The 23156-nt window shown below is 52.8% G+C and overlaps 9 protein-coding genes across 9 annotated transcripts; 4 read left to right on the top strand and 5 right to left on the bottom strand.

Moving 5' to 3' along the window:
- Nucleotides 1–249: 249 nt before the first annotated feature.
- CCOS01_16485 (uncharacterized protein) lies at nt 250–585 on the bottom strand (the record flags this gene model as incomplete). The annotated part of the gene is made up of 1 exon (XM_060464621.1): nt 250–585. One exon carries the CDS (start codon nt 583–585, stop codon nt 250–252), a length of 336 nt encoding a protein of 111 aa, XP_060304757.1.
- A 619-nt stretch (nt 586–1204) lies between these two features.
- On the top strand, nt 1205–2017 carry CCOS01_16484 (uncharacterized protein; the record flags this gene model as incomplete). The annotated part of the gene is made up of 1 exon (XM_060464620.1): nt 1205–2017. One exon carries the CDS (start codon nt 1205–1207, stop codon nt 2015–2017), a length of 813 nt encoding a protein of 270 aa, XP_060304756.1.
- A 649-nt stretch (nt 2018–2666) lies between these two features.
- On the bottom strand, nt 2667–3526 carry CCOS01_16483 (uncharacterized protein; the record flags this gene model as incomplete). The annotated part of the gene is made up of 2 exons (XM_060464619.1): nt 2667–2769; nt 2838–3526. 2 exons carry the CDS (start codon nt 3524–3526, stop codon nt 2667–2669), a joined length of 792 nt encoding a protein of 263 aa, XP_060304755.1.
- A 698-nt stretch (nt 3527–4224) lies between these two features.
- Nucleotides 4225–6945, bottom strand: CCOS01_16482 (OPT family small oligopeptide transporter; the record flags this gene model as incomplete). Its single annotated transcript, XM_060464618.1, has 4 exons — nt 4225–5177; nt 5231–6128; nt 6272–6565; nt 6694–6945. The coding sequence occupies 4 exons, from the start codon at nt 6943–6945 to the stop codon at nt 4225–4227; spliced, it is 2397 nt and encodes a 798-aa protein (XP_060304754.1).
- Nucleotides 6946–10208: 3263 nt separating this feature from the next.
- On the top strand, nt 10209–12101 carry CCOS01_16481 (glutamate decarboxylase; the record flags this gene model as incomplete). The annotated part of the gene is made up of 4 exons (XM_060464617.1): nt 10209–10226; nt 10306–10544; nt 10602–11204; nt 11255–12101. The coding sequence occupies 4 exons, from the start codon at nt 10209–10211 to the stop codon at nt 12099–12101; spliced, it is 1707 nt and encodes a 568-aa protein (XP_060304753.1).
- A 584-nt stretch (nt 12102–12685) lies between these two features.
- On the bottom strand, nt 12686–13222 carry CCOS01_16480 (RNAse P Rpr2/Rpp21/SNM1 subunit domain-containing protein; the record flags this gene model as incomplete). The annotated part of the gene is made up of 1 exon (XM_060464616.1): nt 12686–13222. The coding sequence occupies one exon, from the start codon at nt 13220–13222 to the stop codon at nt 12686–12688; it is 537 nt and encodes a 178-aa protein (XP_060304752.1).
- A 658-nt stretch (nt 13223–13880) lies between these two features.
- Nucleotides 13881–15861, top strand: CCOS01_16479 (DEAD/DEAH box helicase; the record flags this gene model as incomplete). The annotated part of the gene is made up of 4 exons (XM_060464615.1): nt 13881–14103; nt 14675–15085; nt 15137–15755; nt 15813–15861. 4 exons carry the CDS (start codon nt 13881–13883, stop codon nt 15859–15861), a joined length of 1302 nt encoding a protein of 433 aa, XP_060304751.1.
- A 1264-nt stretch (nt 15862–17125) lies between these two features.
- Nucleotides 17126–17377, bottom strand: CCOS01_16478 (uncharacterized protein; the record flags this gene model as incomplete). Its single annotated transcript, XM_060464614.1, has 1 exon — nt 17126–17377. One exon carries the CDS (start codon nt 17375–17377, stop codon nt 17126–17128), a length of 252 nt encoding a protein of 83 aa, XP_060304750.1.
- A 5617-nt stretch (nt 17378–22994) lies between these two features.
- CCOS01_16477 (uncharacterized protein) lies at nt 22995–23156 on the top strand (the record flags this gene model as incomplete). The annotated part of the gene is made up of 1 exon (XM_060464613.1): nt 22995–23156. A coding segment is annotated over one exon (162 nt), but the record flags the coding sequence as incomplete, so codon positions are not given.

Raw genomic sequence — 23156 nt, 5'->3', positions numbered from 1 at the left:
TCCCGCTTTGTCCTCTCTCTTACTTACACCGCGCACCCGAACTTATCGGCTCATCATACATCTAGCCCCGAGCCCTGTCTAACAATTCAATTGGCTACTCCTCCACACTGGTTAGAATTCCCATCAGTTTCGAACGTCCCACACAAGATATGGAAGATCAAGTGAACACAACCATATTACCGAGCAGCCGCCATCCCGAGTCTTATGAACCCTCTTAACGAAGCCATCCATCCTTAGTTTACAGTACCTCTACTTCTTAGCCGCAGCCCCATCACCGCCGCCCCCAGCCCGATTCTTACTCGGAGCCGACGCGGAAGCGGAAGACCCCGAACCCGTGCCGTTCCATCCTCCCATCTGCCGTTGTTGTTGCTGCTGCTGTGACTGCTGTTGCGCCATCTGCATCTGCATCTGCCGCTGCATCATCGCCCTCTGAGCCGAGGCTCCGTAATCACCGCCGTCGTTCTGAATAGCGAGGCTTGCCTGGGCACCAGCACCCCCACTCGTACCAGCACTGCCGACAGACCTCGGCTTCTTCTTCTTTGCGAATCCTCCCAGGTCTGAGGTATCGTACCCGCTCCGACCCATTCTGTTCCTCTCCCCTTGTCCTTCCCTTTGCCGCGTCGAACGTACGGTCTTTACACGTATTTCGTGTAACTGTTTCGTCGCGCGGTGCGTTGATGAACTTGGTGGACGTGTGAGAGGTCTCCTCGCCTCTTGTGCTTGCGACTTTCCGGAAAGGAGGGATTCCGGATCCCAAATGGTCAAGTCGATTAAAAGCGCCCGTATGCGCCAACTGGAATCGTGTCTTTCAGCTTCCTTCCGACAATGGAAGTGAGCTTTTCTTTTTTTGTGAAGGGTTGGCCCGGTCTGGAGGAGTCGGTCTCCTCTCGTATAGTGATTCAAAGTAGATTGATAAAATGAGTGCGTCAGGGCGGCCGCGGTCGTAGAAGAGCAGGCCCTCGGCAACCAGATATCGTCTCGTAAAGTCTCGTGTGTTTGCTACTTTCTCTTACGAATGACATGGTCTGAGTGGAATGGCCTCAAATTTCTGCTCAAGGTAAAAAGCGATAGATGGATTCAACAATGACTCTCGTTATAGTAGACTTGAAGTCAAGAAAGCTGATTTGATGGTATTTGATGGTGACTGATTGTTGATTTCGACCGTTGATCCCCCACAAAATATCACGAGTGGAAGTGTGTGGATATGGAGTTGAGTTTGGGTGTGTGTCTCCTGTGTAATGACAAAAGTCGCAGAACCAAGCAAAATCTTCGACCTCCATGCGTCTTTCCCTTTTGCTTTATACGAGCCAAATACCAGAAATGGAGCACTAGAGTCGCAAATCCCATCTTGCTTGTCTTGCTGCTTGCTCCAAAAGAGATCATGGTTGCGAAATTTGTCCCAGACTTTCTTGTATTTTGTTTGCCCGTCACTGACTCAGCCTGTCTCAGGAGGCTTTTCCTTGGTGTCACTAAAACTTCGTCAGAAAACAAGGGAGATGGACAGAGGACGTGTTCCTCATTGTTGTTTTTTTTGCTTTTTCCTCTCCGCCCTCTCGTCCTCTCCCCTTTTCTTATTCCCGCCCCGACGAAATGCAAATGCACTATCGTTGTCTTCCTGTGCCTGGAGAAGAGAGTGAGACAACAAATCCGTACGAGACCCCCCTCTCACTGGTATTTGTTGAGCAAGGGAGGTAAGTCTGCATTGGCATGTCTCCCCGTGCCCCTGGCCCCCTGGCCCCTCCTCTCCATTGTCTGGACTGACACAAAGTTCCGAAAGACAATGAACCTGAAAGAGACATGCAATACAGACGCTGTCAAACCTGTCAAGCTTGTTAGATCGTTCGCAAATCTCGGGGAGACCACGGAGATGGACCCGGCTGGGTGGTCAAATGGGGCACGGCTGGGATTGGATCGGGACCCGCTCCGCCAGTATGACGTTCTGTTGGTAAGTTCCATTCAAGAGGCTCAAGTAAGACGTTCTTCGTTCCCCTGCGATGATCGTGATGATGAGGGATGAAGCTCGCCCCCGATGATTCAGAAGGATTCGCTCATTAGACATGGGAAGGGCGATAAGCACTTATAAAGAGCCCCCGGGAGTCAGGCCTCGCTAGTCAGGCACAGCGCCACCAGGAAATGTCGTCTCATTCCGTCACGGGAGGGAGTGGTCGAGATCCTTCTCCTGCGCTTTGGAATTGCGTTCATCAGCGATGAGATCTGACATATTCCAGGCGATAAACCGAGGTGGCGGTGACTTCCACTACGGCCTTAATCCAAGGCAACGTCGAACCGAAATATCGATGCTTAGTGTCTCAAATTCCGAGACAGATTTCCTGGCGCCATCTTGCCGTGTGTTCCAGCACTGGTTCGGCCGCGATAGATGGTCAAGCATTCTTCTGAATACCCTAGATCTATCGAGTAGCATCGGCCAAAGGTAGCAATTTGGTATTCTTAGGAAGAGGAAGTGTATTAGGATCGGAATGAGGTCCGCCAAAAGAAACCATCTATACGAAAATGTACAAACTTACGCCATTCATCCACACCATAATCAGGCCGATAGGTCGTGGGATGTTCTTGAAGGGCATTGCCACAAAGGACCCCAACAGCTTCGTGCTGCTATTTGCCAATCTCCGTTATCAAGGCATGTTGAGCCGTTGACTAGGAGTAGCTCACTGCTTTGTCGTATGTCCAGCATCCATGGGCTTGACAGCTTCCTTCGGTCTATCGGTCGGCTCCTCCTTTGCCTCAGCTCGATTTTGGGCGAAAGTGTCTCTGGTGGTCCTTATTAGTGTACTAGCTCCGAAGTCCTATCCAGCGATATCAACATTGCTTGTTCGTACCTGAGAATGTTGCGGCAGCTGGATCGAGGCGTATTCTCTATCGGTGGAGATAGGCCAGCCTTGGTTGGTTGAGGATTCCGCTCTGCCGTGGCATCTTGCTGATCAGACAGTCCCGAGTCCTCGCTCTGCATGTTTTGTCTTGTCTCCCTGTGGCTGTATGGCGACTCGTGACCACCCTTGCTCTTCTTCTTATCCCGACCGAGGAGTCGTCGAAGCCTGGCCCGAAACCCTCTCTTCTTCTGCTCCTTCTTCGGCACCCTCTTCTTCGGCTTCTTGCTGCCACGACGCCTTGGACGCTGCTCCGAACCAGAAGAAGGTGCCGAAGAACCCCAATTATCCGCCAGGATATTCGGCGGCAGCTCCAGGTCGTCTACATCGTCAACGTCGTCGACATCGAAGTCCTCTTTTGACGAAAAGGGCCCCCGGGACTCGGTCGATGCCCTCGACCTCCGTGTCCCCCGAGACGGCGTCATCCGCGACACGAGCATGGCCTGCTTCTTTTTCATCAATCCCATGCTCCAGTTAGATTGAGAATTCAGCCTTTCCAAGGACGCCAAGAAGGACTGGCTTTTGCCGCTGCTGTGGCTGCCTTCGCGGCTATGTAGTCTCTTGCTCTTATCTTCGCGGTAGGGGGAAAGGAGTGGAGCGATTGGTGGTTCGTTCCAAGAGGCAGGGCTGGGTCCGGCCATTGTATTCATCAGCGAACTTTTGGGGGTATTCTAGCAGGTACATGTACTCGTAGCGATGTGATGTTTCGTTGCTTCAAGCCAGGCGGATTGTCGGATGTCGAGAAGGGTGTACGATGGATCTGGAAGCTCAAAGCTCGAAGCAGGTGAGGTCTTTGCGACTAATGTGCCCAGGCAAGAGAATTAGAGGTAAGTGAGCTTCTCAATGGGATGCTCCTTCGTAGAAAGTCAAATGCACCGAGAACCTGCCCCAATAGCGTCGAGTGCCGAGTTGAGGAAGGCGAGCCTCCAATCGAGGCAGCTTGCACGCTTGTCGCTGCTATCAATTTCCATTGGGAAGCCGCGTTGTACACTCAAAATAACACTAAAAAAGATACCGTGAGCAAGTAAGGTATCGTTACTTGGCATAAAGCGGCACTCTTCACAACACCATACGCAACTGGAATTGAGTTGCAACGTAAATACTATCGTTGATTCACACTTATAAAAAGACGGGCAACTAAATTCGCACCGAGGTATCATCAGCCGTACAGACAATCCTCGTATCAGAGCCGTGAAATAATAGCAATACCCAAATACTCCTCCCCAAGGGCCGTGAGACCGTGATACATACGTTCAGGAAGCCACCAAACTCCTATATCCTTGTCCAACTGAACATCATTAATACGCTTCTCACAAATTTTCACATCCTCGTCAAACTCTCAAGGCCAGCGACTGGGGCCAATAATCTCGCCAGGTGCCACTTGCGTCCTGATTGCCGTTCCCTTCCAGTCCATCGTTTGAAATACGTCGACATTACCCCACCATTGTGGTGGCCTGGCGGATGTGAGGTACAGCGTGAAGAAGATGATGAGGGTGGCCACGATGAGGCCACAATCGAGAGCTGCCGAGGTAATGTAGTTGTATTGCAACCACCAGCCAGTGTAGCGACGCTTGATGAAGAAGTTGAAGATGGTGCCGACGAGCGCCCAGCAGAGGTAGATGTAGACACTGGCAGGGGGGAGCCAGCCGGAACCTCCGTAGAGGAGGGGGGTGTTGACGTAGCGCCAGATGCTCTTGGGCCACTTCCGGGCAAGGAACCAAGTAATAACTGGTGTGATGGCGCCAACGAGCCAGAACCACTGGAGAGAGGCGTACAGAGCTTGGCCGGAAAAGATGCGGGCGGGGCCGATCGCACCCCAGATGATTGATGCGGTGAAGAAGACACGACCACCGGGGCAGGTGTAGCTGTTGGGCTGGTCGGGCTGGCAGACGTCGGGGATGGTGCCGAGGGCCCAGTTCATGACAGCAATCTGAACGATAGCTGACCAGAGCGACGCGACAAGCTGGGAGGCGAACATGGTACGAGGGGGGACCTTCATGTAGTGACCGAGCTTGAGATCCTGTGCAAAGTACAGCGCTTGCGACATGCAGATGTAGCCGTAGTTCTTAAACATCATCATCGCGAGGGGTCGGCCCGGCACCATGTAACCGATGATGAACTCGGTCAAAACGTTGAGGCCGAGCTGGATGTTGGTGATGGCCTGTACGATGCCGATAGGAATGAGCCAGAATACGGGAATCAGAATGCACACAACGTAGGCCCACGCAGGGAACCCAGTTGGCCACCCGGCAACAACACCAAACGAGATGGCAACCATGACGACGAAGAGTGCTGAGAATGATTGTTAGCCTAGGTCAAAGGAAAATACCATCGACAAAACGTACCCAGATACCACCAGTCCTCAGCGTCACGATACTTCTTCATCAAACGCATGTGCACGTCGTCCTCTTGATGGCGTGCCAGCTTGAACTGACCCCAAATTTCGGTGCCATGGTACAGAACAACGTGGACGACAACGGCAGCTACGGCGGCGAACGACAGAGCGTAGGCCAGAGCGAATTGAGTCGGCAGGTAGAGAGGAGAGTAGTCGTTGTAGGCGGTCTCGTTGAATTGCAAGTTGGCATCGAGGATTCGGGTGACGTTGTAGACGGCGCCAGTATTGTCGAAAGATTCGGAGCTCTGTACGGGGAAGTAGTCGGAATACCAGGTTCCGGAAAAGTGGATGCCGGAAGAGACGATAACGAAGAAGATGATGATGCCCGCAATCACATTAGCGATGGCGTGGAAAGGCGGGATCAGCGGCGATGTGAGGTAACCTGAGATGACGGTCCAGTCAAATGAGATGGGCATGAGTCCATAACCTGAAAGGCCACCAAAGACCTTGTTGACGATCTCGTTCTTGGGCGCAATCCAGCAGATCCAAGTAAAATACGAAAGTCCTTGGAAAATCCAACCGGGGAACCAGTACCAGATGAAGGCGCCGCTGCTGACGATGAGGAACCAGCGGTAGCGGCCAATTTTCCAGCCGTTGGTCTTGGTCGGGTCTGAGCCGGAGTGATCGTGGAGGGTGTAAAAGAGAGCACAGTTAACCAGGTTCGAGGGCCAGATCATGGCAGAGGGCCACACAAGGAAGCGTCGGGCCAGACCGGCCAGACCATATCCAGTACAAAGGGTAGTAATGCCAAAGAGCAACTGGAAAGCCCAGCCAAAGTGCTGCTTGTAGAAAAGCTGCTGTGCAAGCAAGACATCGGTTGCGTACAAGACACCACCTCCATAGGCAGCCTAGTAATCATAGTCAGTTCTGCCGTTGATCTTTTTTTCTCTAAGAAGCCTCTTTTGCCGTGACTCGAAATCTTGGCTGCTGCTATCCCCCAATCTGGAGTATCGACAGCGCCCCGCTCTTGATAAAAATCGTCCGAACTCACATTAGACATGGCCACAATGATAACGTGCTCCTTGTAGTTGAAACGGCCGGGTTTAAGGTTGAACTTGACACCAAAGACGTTCTGCTCCTTGTCGGGCATGACTAAATCCCAACCCAGGCCAATGGGATAGGCGATAAGTTGGACGACATAGGTGGTGATGGTAACGCTGGGGTTGCGGAGTGAGAAGAGCATGTTGACACCGGAGCCAACCGTGCAGAGAAGCATGCCGATGACCCATGCGCGAATCGTATTTGCTGGCAAATCGACATCGTAATTCCGTACTACAGCGCGGACCTTTGTTGCGGCGGCGCATCATGTTAGCGACTTGAACGAGTTTCTCATTTTGGCTTTTTTTCCCCTCTATCTGTCCGTCCCACCGCGATACAAGGCTCTCAAGGCCTGGGCGGAGTTTCGCGACGTACCTCTGGATAGGGCGAGTTGTCCTCCATAAGAGCCTGTTCAATTTCGAGACCCTTCTCGGCGTTTCCGGTAGCAAGCGCGGTATCGACATCGTTGAGCTCATCAATTGGCATGTTCGGATCGAGCTTGTGTGCCTTCTCGAATTGAGCCAGAGCCTTCAGCGGCTCGATGCCCGTGGCCTCGGCATCGTCTTCGAGGGCGGGGTAGGGCGTGATCTCCTCGGGCTCGCCACGTTTGCGAAAAATAGACGGCATCGTGACGACTGTGCCTCTCTCCTTCAATCTACTGTCGACAGAGTAGGTTGAAAGATGAGGGTTTAGGTACGCCGATTGCGGATTGGTTGGAGAGCGACCGACGAGATAAGCAAGAGGACGAAAAGAAGGCCTCAAGGCCACAACGGGGGAGACTGGGGACAGCGGGCGCCAAGGGCTTTTTCAATCAAATCAAGCGAAAAGATGGCGGCGGCGGCGGCGAAGGTGGTGCCGGTCGGCAGTCTGCAGGCTAACAAGACACCAAGACAATGTGACAAGGTAGAGTCAGCCCGCCAGACGAGTCAAAGTCCCACTCCCCGAAGATGTTGAGATTGAACACCAGCAAGAGGCAAGCTGGCTTTGGGCCTCTGTGAACTCGTGAAGTAGTCCCTAGGGATTCTGCAGAGTCGAGAGTGTGTGCCAGTTGTGTGTTTTTTGGATTAAGATTCGCAGAGAGTCGAAAGAATGGCGCGCCCAACGATACCCATGAGCCGACTCTCTACCCTCACTATCCCGTATCTATCCCTCCCCAATATCGTCCCGTGTATGTGTGTGTGGGTTCTTCTTTGGGGCCTTGTCGGCGACTTGAGGCGCTGGAAGGGACGGGGGGACCCAAGGGGACTAGAAAGAAATCGGTCCTCTAGCGTGCTATCACGACACCAAATGCAGCGGCGACGCGACAGCCCGCAGGTCCAGCGGCCGTTTGTCGACCTTCCTAAATTGGGGTAGCGACATCCGAGGGGCTGTGGAGGAGGCGAGGGGAAAAGAAGAATGGTTCGCCGGGGACATGGTGACATTGGAAGGACAATGGGCGACAATTCTGATCCACACCTCTCAATCTCTAGTACAACTCGGAGCCGGGGGACACCTAAAGCTGACTCTCTGTTGGTCCAAAGTCGACGCCTCGGTGGCTCGATGCCTGCTGGTCTGGCTGGCTGGAAAGACGAAAGGATTCTGGCTGTCCGGCTTCTTCCCATTTCGAGCTGCTCTGCCTCCCACCCTTTGTCCGCGAAACTTGGGGATCAGCAGATCACAAAGTTGCCGATGTGCCCCTGCCACCGATCCGGGAGTTGGTGCATACTGCTGATCGTCCAGGAGCAAAGTTGGGGGGACGAACAATTGACGGACCAACTGCAAACAGCTACGATTCAACTTCGTCCGATATCTGGAGAGTCCGTACTTTGGCACGTTTAGCCTTGCCATCGTTCTCGCAGTTCGCGTGGCCAATTCGTGCCAGTTCGAAGACTGTTCAAGTGCCAGGCCGCTTGTCCCAAGGGTCCTGGGCTCTCGGTCTGGATGAAAGCCACAGCTGCCAGCGTGCCAATGCTGGAATGCCACTGTAGCCGTCCATTCGGCCCAGCCGCGGCCATTGCGCGAAACTTGGCGAGTCACCGCAACGGGACTTTGGTCGAATTGAGCCGTATCGGCCAATCACCAGTCGTGATTTTCGACCGGGGGCTTTCTGGGAGAGCCTGGCTTATCTCTGGTTGGTGAATGAACCAATGTGACTGGAGACTGGGAAACCCCCCGTCAGTGCTGACAATCTAATCTTATTTCCGATGGTGTCTTCTCCCACTGTCGTCGGTCGATGAATGCTCACCGGGACATGATACTCTTTTAAGGTTTATCGAACACGCGTTGTTGGACGATCCACAGATTGGAGTCCTAGCTCGTGAACCCCTGGATTTGAAGTGTCGGTTATCGATGGTCCATGGAAGTATCCGTGGACCTCGGTGGGTTTTCCATTAGACTTGCATCATCTCCTGTTTGCTATTCTTCTGACTACCGGTCCTCCGTGATACGGTGGTACTGGACCTTCTTGAGGGCTCTGGTTGATTAGAAGAGGTGTCAACCTCTCGCAGTCAATATTTGGAGATTTGAAACCCCCATAATCGAAGCAGTAGTTGTTGTTGTCCTTGCTCTAACACATTGAAGATAATGACCGGGATCAAGTAGTCGGACACAGTTCAAGGGGATGTACGCTTTGTTGAATAATCTGATCTTGCAATGAAAACTATCAGCTTCCTTTCGGATCAACTCTTGAAGCGTCGTTCTCGGAGACGTAGCCTAAGGAGTATCGGCATTGTGGTGATCCATAGCCATTGTAGACTATGGAGGTCTATCGTCGAAGAAGACTCCAGTTCGTTAGGGGGCGGCCTCACCCAGAAAGAGGATTCGACAGCATTGAGCAAGAAGAAGAGGAAGAACACAATGATAGCTTGACATGAGGTGGGTAAGGTAAGGTAAGAAAGATTTCGGGCAAGACTGATCACCTCCGGATTCCACGGCGATTTTTGGGTTCCTGCCGTCTGCCGGCGTACCTGCTGCGAAAGTGCAGTGCCAAGACGGGAACGGGGCCCACCCGAGCTGTCACTGAACTCCTGGAGCAGTGGGAGGAAGAGCGGAAGGAGCCTCCCCGGCTGTTCAGGTCCGGGCCCCAAGTCGCAGCTTCCCAATGTTAAATGCCGTCACCCATCCACTCTGTAGGGCCAGACCACCTGAGCATCTGCGATCCAATTGTTCCTTCCCTGCCAACCTGACTGCATTTTACAAGTTACCTCACCAAACATGTCAGCCATGTCATAGCACGTAACAGAAACTCCTTCTCCTCCGCTACTCGTTCGGCAAAAAAAAAGTCAATTCTCAGCTGCACTGGCGCGACACGCAAGTCATCGTACCTACGTAAGTACTCGATGAAAGAGGAATCCACCGGCAAACTCGGCATTGGACCATACCTATGGGGCACTGAGCTGCTCCAGTCCAGTTCTCCCCCATTCACTGAGCCTGCTCCACGTCCCCAGCAAAAGTTGACGAGCTGATGCTGCACCATCGACTGCTGTTGGCCATGGCCTTGGCAGAGAACCCTGGAGGTCCTCGCACTAAGAGGCCAGAGACATCATTCCTGTCTAGCCCATCACGATTCCCTCCCCTCCTCGGCCCGTGATCTGGGGCTATGAGGCGTGTCTTTCATGCACTTGGAGCTACTATTTCCGACAAAACTTACCCATAAGGAAACTCCCGTGCTCCGCTCGGTCTACCGTATGTCGTCATTCATCCCTCATCATCGGCTTGACGGCCACCTTAGCTGCCTCCAATGCCCAGCATCCTTCGTGATCTGCTGTTGTATTTAAGCCTCAAGCGGTGATCCCCCAGACTTGGCAATCTTGATCTCAACATCAATCCATCGCATTTTCTCTTCTAGTGCATGCCCAATCTTCATCTACACTCTTGATACCATAACCACAGTTGCTAATCCAGACGTCAATATGCCTCTTGCAAGTCACGTAGGTCTCGACAAGCATCCTCCGTCGATGATTGATGCGTCATATGAAGATGTTGCACTAGAATTGACGCTTTACGCAGGTCAACCCAGAGGACATTGTCCAACGCCTCCAGGCAACTCACATCACAGCTCCGGGTAATGCCAATGCTTCCAGCCATGGCACATCATCACACATCCAACCCTATGACAGCCGATACACCAGTCAAACCAACATTCCCAAGTACAAGATCCCCGATGAAGGCGCCCCAGGAGACACCGTCTTTCAGATGATTAGGGATGAGCTGGACCTCGATGGCAAACCCAACCTGAACCTAGCCAGGTGAGCATTCACGACATTTCCAATAAAGATCCTCTCACTAACAGTATATCAACCTAGTTTCGTGGGAACATGGATGGAACCCAATGCCACCCAGCTCATGCAGGAGAACCTCTCCAAGAACCTCTCAGACGCAGATGAGTACCCTGCCATGATGGAGATGCACCAGCGCTGCATCAGCATCATCTCCCACCTGTGGGGTGTCCAGCCTGGTGAGAAGGCCATCGGCTCCGCAACCACGGGCTCCTCCGAGGCCATCCATCTCGGCGGTCTCGCCATGAAGCGTAGATGGCAGCTGAAGCGCAAGGAACAGGGCAAGGACACCTCCAAGCCCAACATTCTCATGGGCTCCAACGCGCAGGTCGCCTTGGAGAAGTTTGCCCGTTACTTTGACGTCGAGGCCCGCATCTTGCCCGTAAGCAAGAAGAGCCACTACCGTCTGGATCCGGCTCTTGTGAGAGAAAATGTCGATGAGAACACCATCGGCGTCTTTGTCATTCTCGGAAGCACATACACGGGGCACTATGAGCCCGTTGAGGAGATTTCGCAAATTCTCGACAAGTACCAGGAAGAGACTGGCATCGACATCCCCATTCACGTCGATGCCGCTTCTGGTGGCTTCATCGCCCCTTTCACCCACGCAGGGGCCGGCGGTTCCAAGTGGTAAGTCATATTGGCTTGTTCTCTTCTGATCATATACTTACAGCCCGCAGGAACTTTGAGCTTCCCCGTGTCAAGTCAATCAACGTCTCAGGCCACAAGTACGGCCTTGTTTACGCCGGCCTCGGCTGGATCATCTGGCGCGACCAGTCTTTCCTCCCAGAGGACCTCATCTTCGAGCTTCACTACCTCGGAGGCACAGAAAAGTCCTTTACTCTCAACTTCTCCCGCCCAGGTGCACAGGTTATCGTGCAATACTACAACCTTATCCACCTAGGCTTCGACGGCTACCGCTCCATTATGGAGAATTGTCTCTCCAACGCCCGTATCCTCGCTCAGAGCCTCGAGGCCACGGGATGGTACACCGTCGTCTCCGACATCCACCGCCGTGCACCTCACAAGGAAGCCAGCGGCGCTGTAAAGAAGATTGTGAACCAGGCCGCCACCGCCGTTGGAGGCGAGAGTGCTGCCCCGGGGGAGACCTCGGCCGACTACGTTGCTGGCCTGCCTGTCGTCTCTTTCCGTTTGACGGATGAGTTCAAGGCCAAGTACGAACACATCAAGCAGGAGACCGTCTCCCTAATGCTTCGCGCCAAGGGCTGGATCATTCCCAACTACCCGCTCCCACCCAATGAGGAAAAGATTGAGATCCTTCGCGTCGTTGTCCGCGAGACTATGACGTTCGATCTTCTTGAGCGATTGTTGACGGACATTGTCGAGGTCACGGAGACACTCATTGAGAATGATCAGATCGATTTGCAGGTTCTGAAGAAGCATCACAGCCGCAGGCGGGTGCGCGTCAAGGGCGATGAGGAGAAGCACAAGAAGGGGGGCGCTGCCAAGGGGGTCGAAGATGGAGTTAGAAAGATGGAGGATGGTATTCATCGTGCGGTATGCTAAGGCGTAGAGGTGTTGGCAAACAAGTAATTTCGGTACAACGGTAGCAGCGAAAATTTCATGACATTTTAGCTTCAAGATCTCCTTGGTAATATTTGCCCGATCGGCAAATCCATATGGATAGTAATAAGGGCGTCTCATACCCAAGGGACCATTATGAGTCTACTCTCATCGAGGATTGCTCATGTCTCAACATCTCTGGAACCCATCGCAGCGTCCGACCCGGAATAAAAATCATAAATAGCCATGCACCAAGCTTATTCTATGTTTTTAGTCTAAGCTTGAGGTAGGGTATCTAGCTGCCACTTCTTTTGGGAGTGTCTTTAACCTGGTAGTCGAGCCGAGCTATAAGCTGCGCGCTTTGCGAGTGATTCTAATAGTCTTGTTAGGCATTCCCATGTTTTCCTGTCCCCAGAAAGACCATACCTGATGTAAGAGTTTGCCAGGTTTTTGGCCTCTCTACGAGCGACATAGCTTCTTCTTGGAAAGCTCCGGTCTCCCCTATGTAGGAGCCTTCTGACAGCAGCTTACCACTCAGGTATCACTTGGTGGTGTTTTAGTTCGGTGAAGAGAAGGGCAGCCAATTCTCATCCACCTCCAGCTGATTGAGCAGAAGCTTCAGCCGTCGTGTCCTCAATCATTGCGTCCGGCCCTTCAACAGTCTTGGGTTCCCTAAATGGTCGTCTTTTCTGACGGGGCGCGTTGACAGGAAACCGCTTGACATTGTCGCAGGTCTTGCACTTCATGACCATAACATCGGCCCAAGGCTTCTTCCCGCCCTTGCTCATATTTTCAACCGTCGTAGTGCAAGACATTCCCTCGATGAGCAGTGAGTCACAGAACTTGCACATCATCTGCTTGACCGAAGGGCTCGGGCGAATTTGGGCCTTGAGAGAGACGGCTCGGATATCAGAGACAAATCGACGAGCAACTTTCTCATTTGTCGAGCGCAAGTTTTCGATCCTGGCGAGCTGCGCGTCTTCTTGAGACCGTGATGATGAGTTTTGGAGTGAGTCGGCGCCCGGGATCTGCAGAGTCGCCAGGTATGAGGCGGCCTGATGCAGGTAGGATACCCGCGTATATGCGTGCCGGTTTGGCAGGCTTTCGCTCTTGGGCTTTGCCATTCTCGCTCGTCCTCCTTGCGATTTGTCCCACGTTTCAGACCCTGAATGGCATTGAAGTCTGCGTTGCAACGAGAGTCAGTGTTGGACCTTGTCGTAAAAACTTCTGCAGGGGTGGTGGGGATGTATGGCTGCCAAACATGAGTGTTTCTCCAGTTCAAAGGTTAAGGTTAAAGGCAGGTGTTCACCGTGTGGACCATAGATGGACACGGTCTTCTCAAAAACGGGTCTGGTCACATGACGTCGCCTTTTGGGGGTGAGACTCAGCCGCCTTTCCTTACGCGAAAGCTTTTGACCTGCGCTGCCCGCCTCACCCTTCGCCTCCAGTTCCACGTCGTCCTTGGATCTTCCACTTCCACATCAACTACGGCGCCTCCTTCCATCACGCCCTCCAACCCTGCACCTCGAGTTGCCATCCGCTTTTAATCCCCCCCGCCTGTCGTGCACTTTTCTCGACACGAATACGCGGGTTTTTTCATTCCTGCGATTTTTATAGTCTTTCGACCCTCCCTCTTCACGCGACACAGATCGTCACGCCTCTCCTGACATCTCAAGCTTCGCATCCGCAGCCTTGGGACCTTCCTTTTTCGCCGTTGCGCATCAGTACAACGGCCATTTCTTCTCCGACACTTCAATAACGACACCCCCGACAATTGACAACATGTCTGCTGAGGAGGATCTCATCGACTACTCCGACGAGGAGCTCCAGACCAACGAGACTGCGGCCGCCTCCAACGGAAAGAAGGCTGACGCTGCCGCCGGTAACGCCGTCGACAAGAAGGGCAGCTATGTCGGCATCCACTCGACCGGTTTCCGCGACTTCCTTTTGAAGCCCGAGCTTCTCCGCGCTATTGGCGATTGCGGTTTCGAGCATCCTTCGGAGGGTCAGTCCTGAGTTTATGATACCCTAACCCATACATCATCCCCTCCCCCATCAGCAAAGCGTCCGTCCATCTCGCAAGCCACACAAAGAACAAAAAGCCATCGACGTCGCCATCGAAGAAGAGAGAGAAGAAAACGTACCGAGAAGCGGGAGTCAAGTTGGACATCCAAGTTTTTGTACGGGCACTGCTCGCGAATTCACCGGTGACAGGTGGATTTATACAAGCGGCCGTTTCGGGGGAAGCGTGACAGCACCCCCAGGCTGCGCGAACACTGCGGTGTTCCCGAGTGCACTTCAGTCGGTCGGTCGCTGCTAGAGCTTTGGCTCACGGCGGTCTGGCTTCTTTTGTATCACAGTCGCGAGCGACACGGGGCGCATGCGACGCCGACGCTCGCGACTCGTGCTCTGCCCCGGTCATCATCTTGATTGAATGATTGGCGTATTGTCGTAGTGGAGGAGGAGACCAACTCGACAAAATGGCTTCTTTGCGCAGATGGACGGGCCCTTTGCACGCCCTCTACGTCGTTCTTCTGCTCTTGGAACACATATCTAACTTCGGCGCGATCCAACAGTCCAACAAACCTGTATCCCTCAGGCTCTCCTCGGTGGAGATATCATCTGCCAGGCCAAGTCTGGTCTCGGAAAGACAGCCGTCTTCGTCCTGACCACCCTGCAACAAGTTGAGCCCGTTCAGGGCGAGGTCTCCGTGTTGGTTATGTGCCACACTCGTGAGCTTGCCTTCCAGATTCGCAACGAGTACAACCGTTTCAGCAAGTACATGCCCGATATCAAGACTGGTGTCTTCTACGGCGGTACCCCCATCCAGAAGGATGTCGAGACGATCAAGAACAAGGAGACCTGCCCCCATGTCATCGTGGGCACCCCTGGCCGACTTAACGCGTTGGTCCGCGACAAGGTTCTCCGCCTCGGCAGCGTCCGCATTTTCGTCCTCGACGAGTGCGACAAGATGCTCGATCAGATCGGTGAGTAACGGCCTCACACCCGCCGCCGACCAAACCTCTAACATCAACCAGACATGCGCCGTGACGTCCAGGAGATCTTCCGCGCTACCCCCACCCAGAAGCAGGTTATGATGTTCTCAGCCACCCTGTCCGATGACATCAAGCCCATCTGCAGAAAGTTCATGCAGAACCCTACCGAGCACTATGTAGACGAGGACACCAAGCTCACCCTGCACGGTCTTCAGCAATACTACATCAAGCTCGAGGAGCGCGAGAAGAACCGCAAGCTCAACGAACTCCTGGACGACCTTCAGTTCAACCAGGTCATCATCTTCGTCAAGAGCACCCTCCGTGCGACCGAGCTGGACAAGTTGCTGAGAGAGTGCAACTTTCCCTCCATCGCCGTCCACTCCGGCGTCAGCCAGGAGGAGCGTATCCGCCGTTACAAAGAGTTCAAGGAGTTTAACAAGCGTATCTGCGTTGCTACCGATGTCTTCGGCAGAGGTATTGATATCGAGCGTATCAACCTGGCCATCAACTACGATCTGCCCGCCGATGCCGACTCGTACCTGCACAGAGTCGGTCGTGCCGGTCGTTTCGGTACCAAGGGTCTTGCCATCTCCTTTGTGAGCACTGACCAGGACCAGGAGGTTCTCAAGTCTATTGAGAAGCGCTTCGAGGTTGCTCTTCCGTAAGTTTCTCTCAAAACACTTAGCTTATCTTGTCAAGTCTCTAACGCATTTCTTAGTGAGTTCCCCAAGGAGGGTATCGATGCCAGCACCTACATGGCCTCTTAAGCGCGTCATGCCACAGTTTGGCAGAGTAATCTGCTGGTGTATTTTCTTGGTTCTGGTTTCGGGAAATTGCAAAATTTGGACGTGGGTGACGCACACGCAAAGCGGTCACGCAAAAGGGAAGAAATGAAGCTGCTTTTAAAGTGCAACTGAGAAAAAGTCTATCAAGCCTCTCACGGAGAGGTCTCTTGCTGTTTGTACAGAGTAGTTATCAACATGGAATCAAGACTGGATCACCACGCTCATTGTAATTGATCAATTGTATGATGTTTTTCCCACGACAGGCTCGGTCTGCGGGATGCTACGGCTTAGGCCATGCTGTCACTTTGTGCAATACTCTAGCTTCTAGCCTGGCTTGCAGATGTCTTGTCCGGGCTTGGGTGCCCACGATGACAACGCCTTTACCACGCCGATGAACGCTACCCGGCCCAGTATTCTCCGTTTGAAGTCTAGCACAATACTCGGCCTCCTTTCCTAGGAGGAGGATGATTAGGTGTAGATACTTGTGCTTTCACGTCGTCTTATGGTAAGTGCGCGCTATGTCATCGATGAAAGACTTTACAAGTCAAGCAACTCCAGGGTCTACACCGACTGTATTGAATCCTGCCCTATCTCACAGCCTCTAAACAAAGGTCCCCCATCAAGTGATTAGTGACCTCTGCAAGGTTGCTAGGCACGGTGAAGAAGTGGTTCTGGAGCAGCAACATACTCGGCAACCCGCCCACAGTTGATTTGAATATGCTGACTCGGCTCTCCACTGCGCGAAGGCCGTATCGGTGGTTGTTGTTTCTCAATACGCGGTTGAAACAGCTCTCAAAGTCGCCAAGGGAAAGCTGAGGGAAGGTTCCTCGTAGGTCTTTGTAACCATCATCAAAACAAGAGCAGCCTGGAAGTTTATGAACATAGTTGTCACTGCTTACCTATTCCACTGGCAATACATGAGAAGCAGCACTGCTTGATGGCGAATAGCCTAGACTGGTATGTGTAGCTAGCGGAGAGCTGTCAGAGGTCACGTCCGCGCTGGGACACTTCACCCGGCCTCTTTTTTGCTCTTTCCTGTCAGAAGGTTGTTGCATCTCGGAGGTGTAGCAACATCTCGGAGGCCCTAAATGGTGAAGCGACACTAGGCAAATGGTAAGGGGAGGGGGCTTTGATATCGTCTCACGGCCGGCCCCTTGATAAGAAGTACGGTGTTTAGAAGTCGCAAGTCTAAGAAGAGCTAAGAAAGCTGATAATCGCTGATACTACGCCCTGCCTACGATGCATTCTACTGCATAATGGTTGTCAAAGATCTTTGGAGGCAAACATTGTTTCGATACTTGATGCAGAACGGTTCAGCGTGTCCCAAAGTCATTCGATGGCTCATGCTTGCTGCGAACCCACAACATCTATGTCTGCTTCTCGCAACGTAGAGGCCCCTGCCATAGAAACGCTGTCGCAAACGGCTTCTAGAGGTGTCTTGTCTTGGAGCTGGGTCGTCATCACAGTCTTCCGCTATCAATTGTTGCCGAGGGTACATTACGCGTACGAGAGCAGAGAGAGACCAGGAAAGGATCGAACTTTATGCATCACCATGTCTAGAGTCCAGTAATTGGGCTCCTAGTGACCACGCTTTGACACTGTCACTATGATCACGACCTCGCCACATCGTCTTCAACATAATTTAGCACATGCTTGCCATACTGGTCGCACAGAAATGACACCATTCCCATCTGCAAGATAACATAAGGAATCCCGAGTGGGTTGCTCACGGTTCTCATTTCCAGACGCTTCTTTCCTCGCCCTGATGCGCCCATCAAAGCACACACCAGACACGAGCCCTACCATTGGAATCAGAGCCGACCAACTAAGCTGTTCCAGTAGTAGTTCAGGTGATTTCCGGTACTGAGAGCTCAGTTCCCGACGCGAATATTGAGAGACCCTTTCTTTGCAGGATCCTACAGTGTCTAAGAAGGCAACCATTAGATGTGGGAAGACCTTTTTCATTCTTCTGTTGTGCTACTAACTGTTAGCCTGTCGGCCCCCCTGAGTCGCTCCTGGAGCATCGACTCAAAGTCTTGATACATGATTCACTATATGTAGTCCTTGCATGCTCCACCCCTTTAGCTATGGAGTACTCTTCGCGGAATATGTGACTGGCAGAGGACAGCAATTCGGGGGACTTAGAATTTGGAATCGAGCATCGATGCTGTCGTGATACATCTATAAATCTTAGGCGAAGCAACATAGTGAGCAATATAGTGAGTGGAACCCATGACTTTCAGTCCGAGAGTTTATGTTGCCTGATTTTCATTCCTTGAGCTACTACAAGGTTTATCTATACCTTCAATTTCCAATCTCTTTCCTCAGTATTACATGCAGAATATCGTCTGGTAGTGTTCTCCCTTGTGAGGGGAACACATTTCCCTATGATTCCCAACATGATTGGTTTTGGGGACAGCGTCACTAGTTATCAAGATTAAAATCCATCTTGCAACAAAAACTTCGCTCCGCAGCACAATCTGCTTCTACGTCGCGAAGGGAGGATAGGAAACGAGTTTCATGGCCAGGGTAATCTGATAACTGTCAACTTGGAAACTCCAGCAGAGCGAGTATTGTGCACCTTTGATAACTACGGTTCCACCATCAAAGTCTTCAGACCTCACCTCGACCTCGACATGTAACATCCAGCCTCGCAAATTTCCCAACCAAACAGCCTCAGCATGCAAACATGTCCATCCCTAAACAGAAACCACACGCCAAAACTCTGCGTAAGTATCGCAGCAACCATGGCCGTCATTGTCGAGCTATCTCATACCCTTTTCCCTTACACCAGCCCGACCCAGATCCGAAAGCCCTCCGACCGCCAGAGAAGAGAAAGCTTACATCAAGAGTCATCACATCCCCCCATGACACCCAAGGAAAACTCTTCAATCAGGCATGACTTACACAGAAAGGGACACAAATCCTCTTCGTCCCTCCACACCTTTCTTCCTCCCGCTTCCAAGCGAGGCCAATAACCCAAAGTGGCCGTCTCACCCGTCACCTCCCGAGGAACGGCCAAGCCAGGCAGAAAACACCACGAGGCCTCAAAACGACGATGATTCACATGCTTACCCGTACTCTCCCGTGCTCCTCTTGCTTCCCTCACTCTTCAACGGAATGGGTAGATAGCTAGCTAGCCTCGGTCCTGAATCGGCCTCGTTGCCTACCTGCCTACCTGCCTACCTGCCTACCTGACTGCTAGGTAAGTCATTTATTACAGAGAATCACCAGCCGGTAACTGTAGAAAATTTCACATATATTACGAGATCACATATGACGCATCAAAAGCAACGAAGCAGACGATGCAAAAAACCTAGCTACCATGCACCAACTCCATGTCAGGCTCCCAACCTCGATTTCACCAATATCAGCCTTAGCCAGATAACAAAGTCAGCCTACATACCAACCAACAAAGCCTCGCAGCCTGACCCCTCAAAAGCGGCTGAAAGACATTATACCGCCCAGCCTGCAAGACAGCCTGCCGAACCTATGTCATACGCAACAAAAGTACAAGGCTTGGCCAAACGCAAGCGCCGCATACCCGGAAAGCCAAAAGCCTACTTTCACTTTTCCTTTTCGCATCTTCGTACACGGCTATGAACGTTGGCATGCTGCCGTGCCGTGATCGTGGCGTCTTCATGTTGGACTCCGCTCCGCAATGAAATGTACTCCGTAACGTATCCGTAAATGACCTTTGTAAAATCCCACAATCATTGTCATAGTTCCCTGTAGTCTGCCTGCCAGCCCGTAAGGCGCATGCGTTTTTCTTTGATAGCCTTACGTTTCCCATGTTCGTCGCAGCAAGGAAAAAAAAACACAGCCACAAAAGGAGGCTGAATCAAGCGCGGGCAGCCAACCTACTCTAAATCTCTACGTTTTTTCTGCTTTCGAATGCTGGCTGGCTTTCCTGCTGCGCCTGCGCCTGCGTACGCGCGCCTACCTTCACTGGGGACAGCCGCGTCCGCCGTGTGCCTCGGTTACCAGCACCTGGGGTCCCTTACGAATGCAAAGACAGAGCATCGTGGACTCCGTTCGAATGCGTGCTAAAAGTGTACCGATACTCTAATTACAATTAAGGGAAGAAAAAAAGAGGGACCCTGAGGAGCCGAGAGACTTCGTCACTGGACACAAGTCTTCCCACCGCGAGTCGTGCGCGAAACCCAAGATCTGGGGCAAAAGCATATCCGGCGGGGAGGGGACAGAGGCCAAGACTCAAAAATGGCCGCAGGGCCGCAGCGACTCCAGCAAGCTGTCACGCGGGAGCCGGATAGGTGGGCGGTGGAGTCTCGGATTGCGCAAAGCGGGAACCATTGCAGCTAATCGACACGGTTTCGACAAAGAGTTCGGAACACCTTGGCCCTTTCTGCCTCCGATCGTTCGGGCTCGCTTTCTACGGGAGAGGTCGGGTTGAAAGAGGCATCGTAGGTTCAACCGTCCAGTCCAGTAAAATTACCTCTTCGGACTTGTCTCCCCCGCAACGGGCCATATTTGCGGTGATAAGGACAGCACATCGTAAGAGTCATTCTCTATGACAGAGAGGATAGGTCGCTTCCATGTTGACACGTCGGCGAACCGGTGACTAAATCGCCCACGCTGTCCCTCTATCGCCGACACCGGTCCATTTCCTCCTCTTGCAGAATCCACAGTGTTCTTCCCAAACCTGAGGCCGCTGGAGCGATTGCGTGCACGCGGTGCTACCTGGCGGGTTTCGACAAGGGCGTGACGGCGGTGATGCGAACTTGTGAAGTTTACACGATGCTCCGCGTCGCTAGGCTGGTCCAGCCCTGTCCCGAGATTCCCAGGGAGTCATTTGCCCGAGGCTGGGGGGGACACTTTCGTCCTCGCATTTTGTAAAACCCTACTCCGTACTGTTCAAGGGATTTCGCGCTTCATGACGTCTAGACTAAGACCGGAGCTGTGTGTTAGCCGCTGGCGCCCGGGGGATCAGATCTGAGATGAGATTCACGCCGTAAGCCCATGCAAGGCTACTGCTCAGCTGCCTGCGCGTGAAGAATTGCACAATGGATGAGGGATGGCTGGGCTGCCTGTTTGACAATGACCTGTTGAAGGGTCCCCATAGGCTGTCGTGCCGAGCCAAAAGGCCAATCAGTATCCATACTCTGTAGGCCCCTCCTACTGTTCCCTTGGTGATTCGCCTTGTGGTGCCGGTGAAGCTGGGGTTGCAGACGGGTGGATGACATCCAATCCATGCTGCTGCCTGGTTCAGGATTTGGGAGGACGGGCCCCCAAAGGGCTCGGTGATCCCTCGCCCGTAACAAGTGGGTGAGAGCGGTCACCAGGAATAGACAGATAGATCCATTGTTGAAGCAGGGTGGCAAGGTGATTCGCCCATCAACTCTTCTCCGGGTCCGTTTTCCATGCGAGCATGTCTCATCAACGGTGCCCGACTAAGAGTATCTAACTGCTAAGGCTGTGGAAGTGGACGCCTCGACCTTGATTCTTCGGATAGGCCTCCGGAACCCCATCGTCGACGCCAGCGTCTCTCCATTATACCATAGATAATACCTTACGGATGACGACGAAGGTAGTCGGACTTTGGGACGTGGCTGGAATGGCCCCCATATCGTTAGTAACGCCGCCTGCAGAGCTGAAGGGTCACGCGAGGTGCCGCTGTCGCGTCTCTCCAACAACTCAGCTCACGGATAGCCGTGAAACCAGGCTCAAGTTCCCACAGGCTGCGCCGCTAGCGCCAAGCTGTCTGAGTGATGGCCTCGCAGAATCGAGGATCGAGGGGACGAGATGCTAGTAGGCAATCTGACTGCTCACGCTAGTTCACGTCTTGCTTACAGGAAACAAAAAGACAAACGTCCCAATCACCGACACTTCCGGGGCAGCGGACTGTTCTCCACCTTCCATACCTTGGTGTGGAATACGTTTGGACTGCCGCTTACTGTGCTTGCCTCCTCTTGATGTTACTGAACAGCAGGCCGTTCAGACGACTTTGCCAGTTCACATAGTATTAGCCAGGCGGGGGGGGGGGGGGGCAAAATGAGGGGTTCCGTCCGCCACCAACAGCTTGTCTAACGTCAATATTGGCCAAACTTCACTCGCTAGCTCACCTGAGTGACGGCAAATCGCCGGCGACGAAGCGTGACTGAAGCCTAGTGGTGTAATCACGTCCCCGCAGTTGATGACTTATGAGTAAATGGCGTCGACAAATGACAATTTCTCGATTTGACAAGCGGTGTTCCGTGGGATCACGCTGACGGAATAACGGCAGACGTCTCTCCACATGTCGAAACCTCCGCATCACGGGTCTGCGTTGCGTTTCTCGCAAACAAGTCGCTCAACATCACCATCGAGTGATGTCTATCCGTAGATCTCCCCATTCACCAACACGCGGGGTGATCCGGGTGGGACGTTCAATGTCTCCAGACTCCAGATTCCCGACTCCAGAGGGCACGAGAAGATCACGGAAAGGACTCCTCGCTATCGCCGATGTCCGTAAGCGAGCCATATCAGGGAATATTTGTATCGCTGGGCCTTAGTCATGCTGAAAAAGAGCGAGATTGTCGCTCAGATGAGGTGTGCCAGTCGAGCTAGAAAGCCGCGATCTTCTCGAAGCCTTCCGCTTTAGACCGCTCGAGGCCCTTGGTTGGCCTGGGCCAACCGATTCTTTTCAGCAGGCAACCAAATTTTGTCTCGGTGACTCCTTTGGTGTGTCGCACTTTGTGTATCTGAAAACCAGTATGGTGTGTTGTTCGAGATCGAATGCGCACCATCAGCGAAAAGTCTTCATGGTCCGGTGCAATGTCGAAGCGAGTTTTACCGAAAGGCTAGAACGGCGTGTAGCTGAAAAGAGTCATACGAATATTGGGTTGCGCGCCGCGCTGTTCGAACTTCGAGGCTTGAGCTGTAATCCAGCTCACCGTTTGCTTGAGTCGTGTGCATCAGCCGCGCGGCAAACCACGGCAGCGGTGTCATGCAACTCACCGTCGTCGTTCTCCCTCAATAGTAGCAGCGTGTCTCCGTTGAAACCATCGTGAACATGATACAGTCATAGCATAGGCCTTTGCGAAAACTCCTTATCTCGTGGGCCGAATCGAGCGAATCCGAGAATCTAAGGGGATGCGCAAACGAAGCCTCGCTTTTCATGCCACGGCGCTGTGGAGACGCAAGTCTTCAAGCCGCCACATGATAGGAGAGCATCCCTCTGCTTCTTTGATTTCTTTTGTCGAGGCTTGAGACGTATTGAGAGCATGAGAACCCGGCGCTCATTGGTCAAAGAAGATCACGTATCACAGGGGGCTTAG

This window comes from Colletotrichum costaricense, assembly GCF_030867565.1.
Source record: "Colletotrichum costaricense strain IMI 309622 chromosome Unknown Scaffold_31.1, whole genome shotgun sequence".
NCBI classification, from domain to species: Eukaryota; Fungi; Ascomycota; class Sordariomycetes; order Glomerellales; family Glomerellaceae; genus Colletotrichum; species Colletotrichum costaricense.
This window is presented reverse-complemented; position numbering and strand designations above follow the sequence as displayed.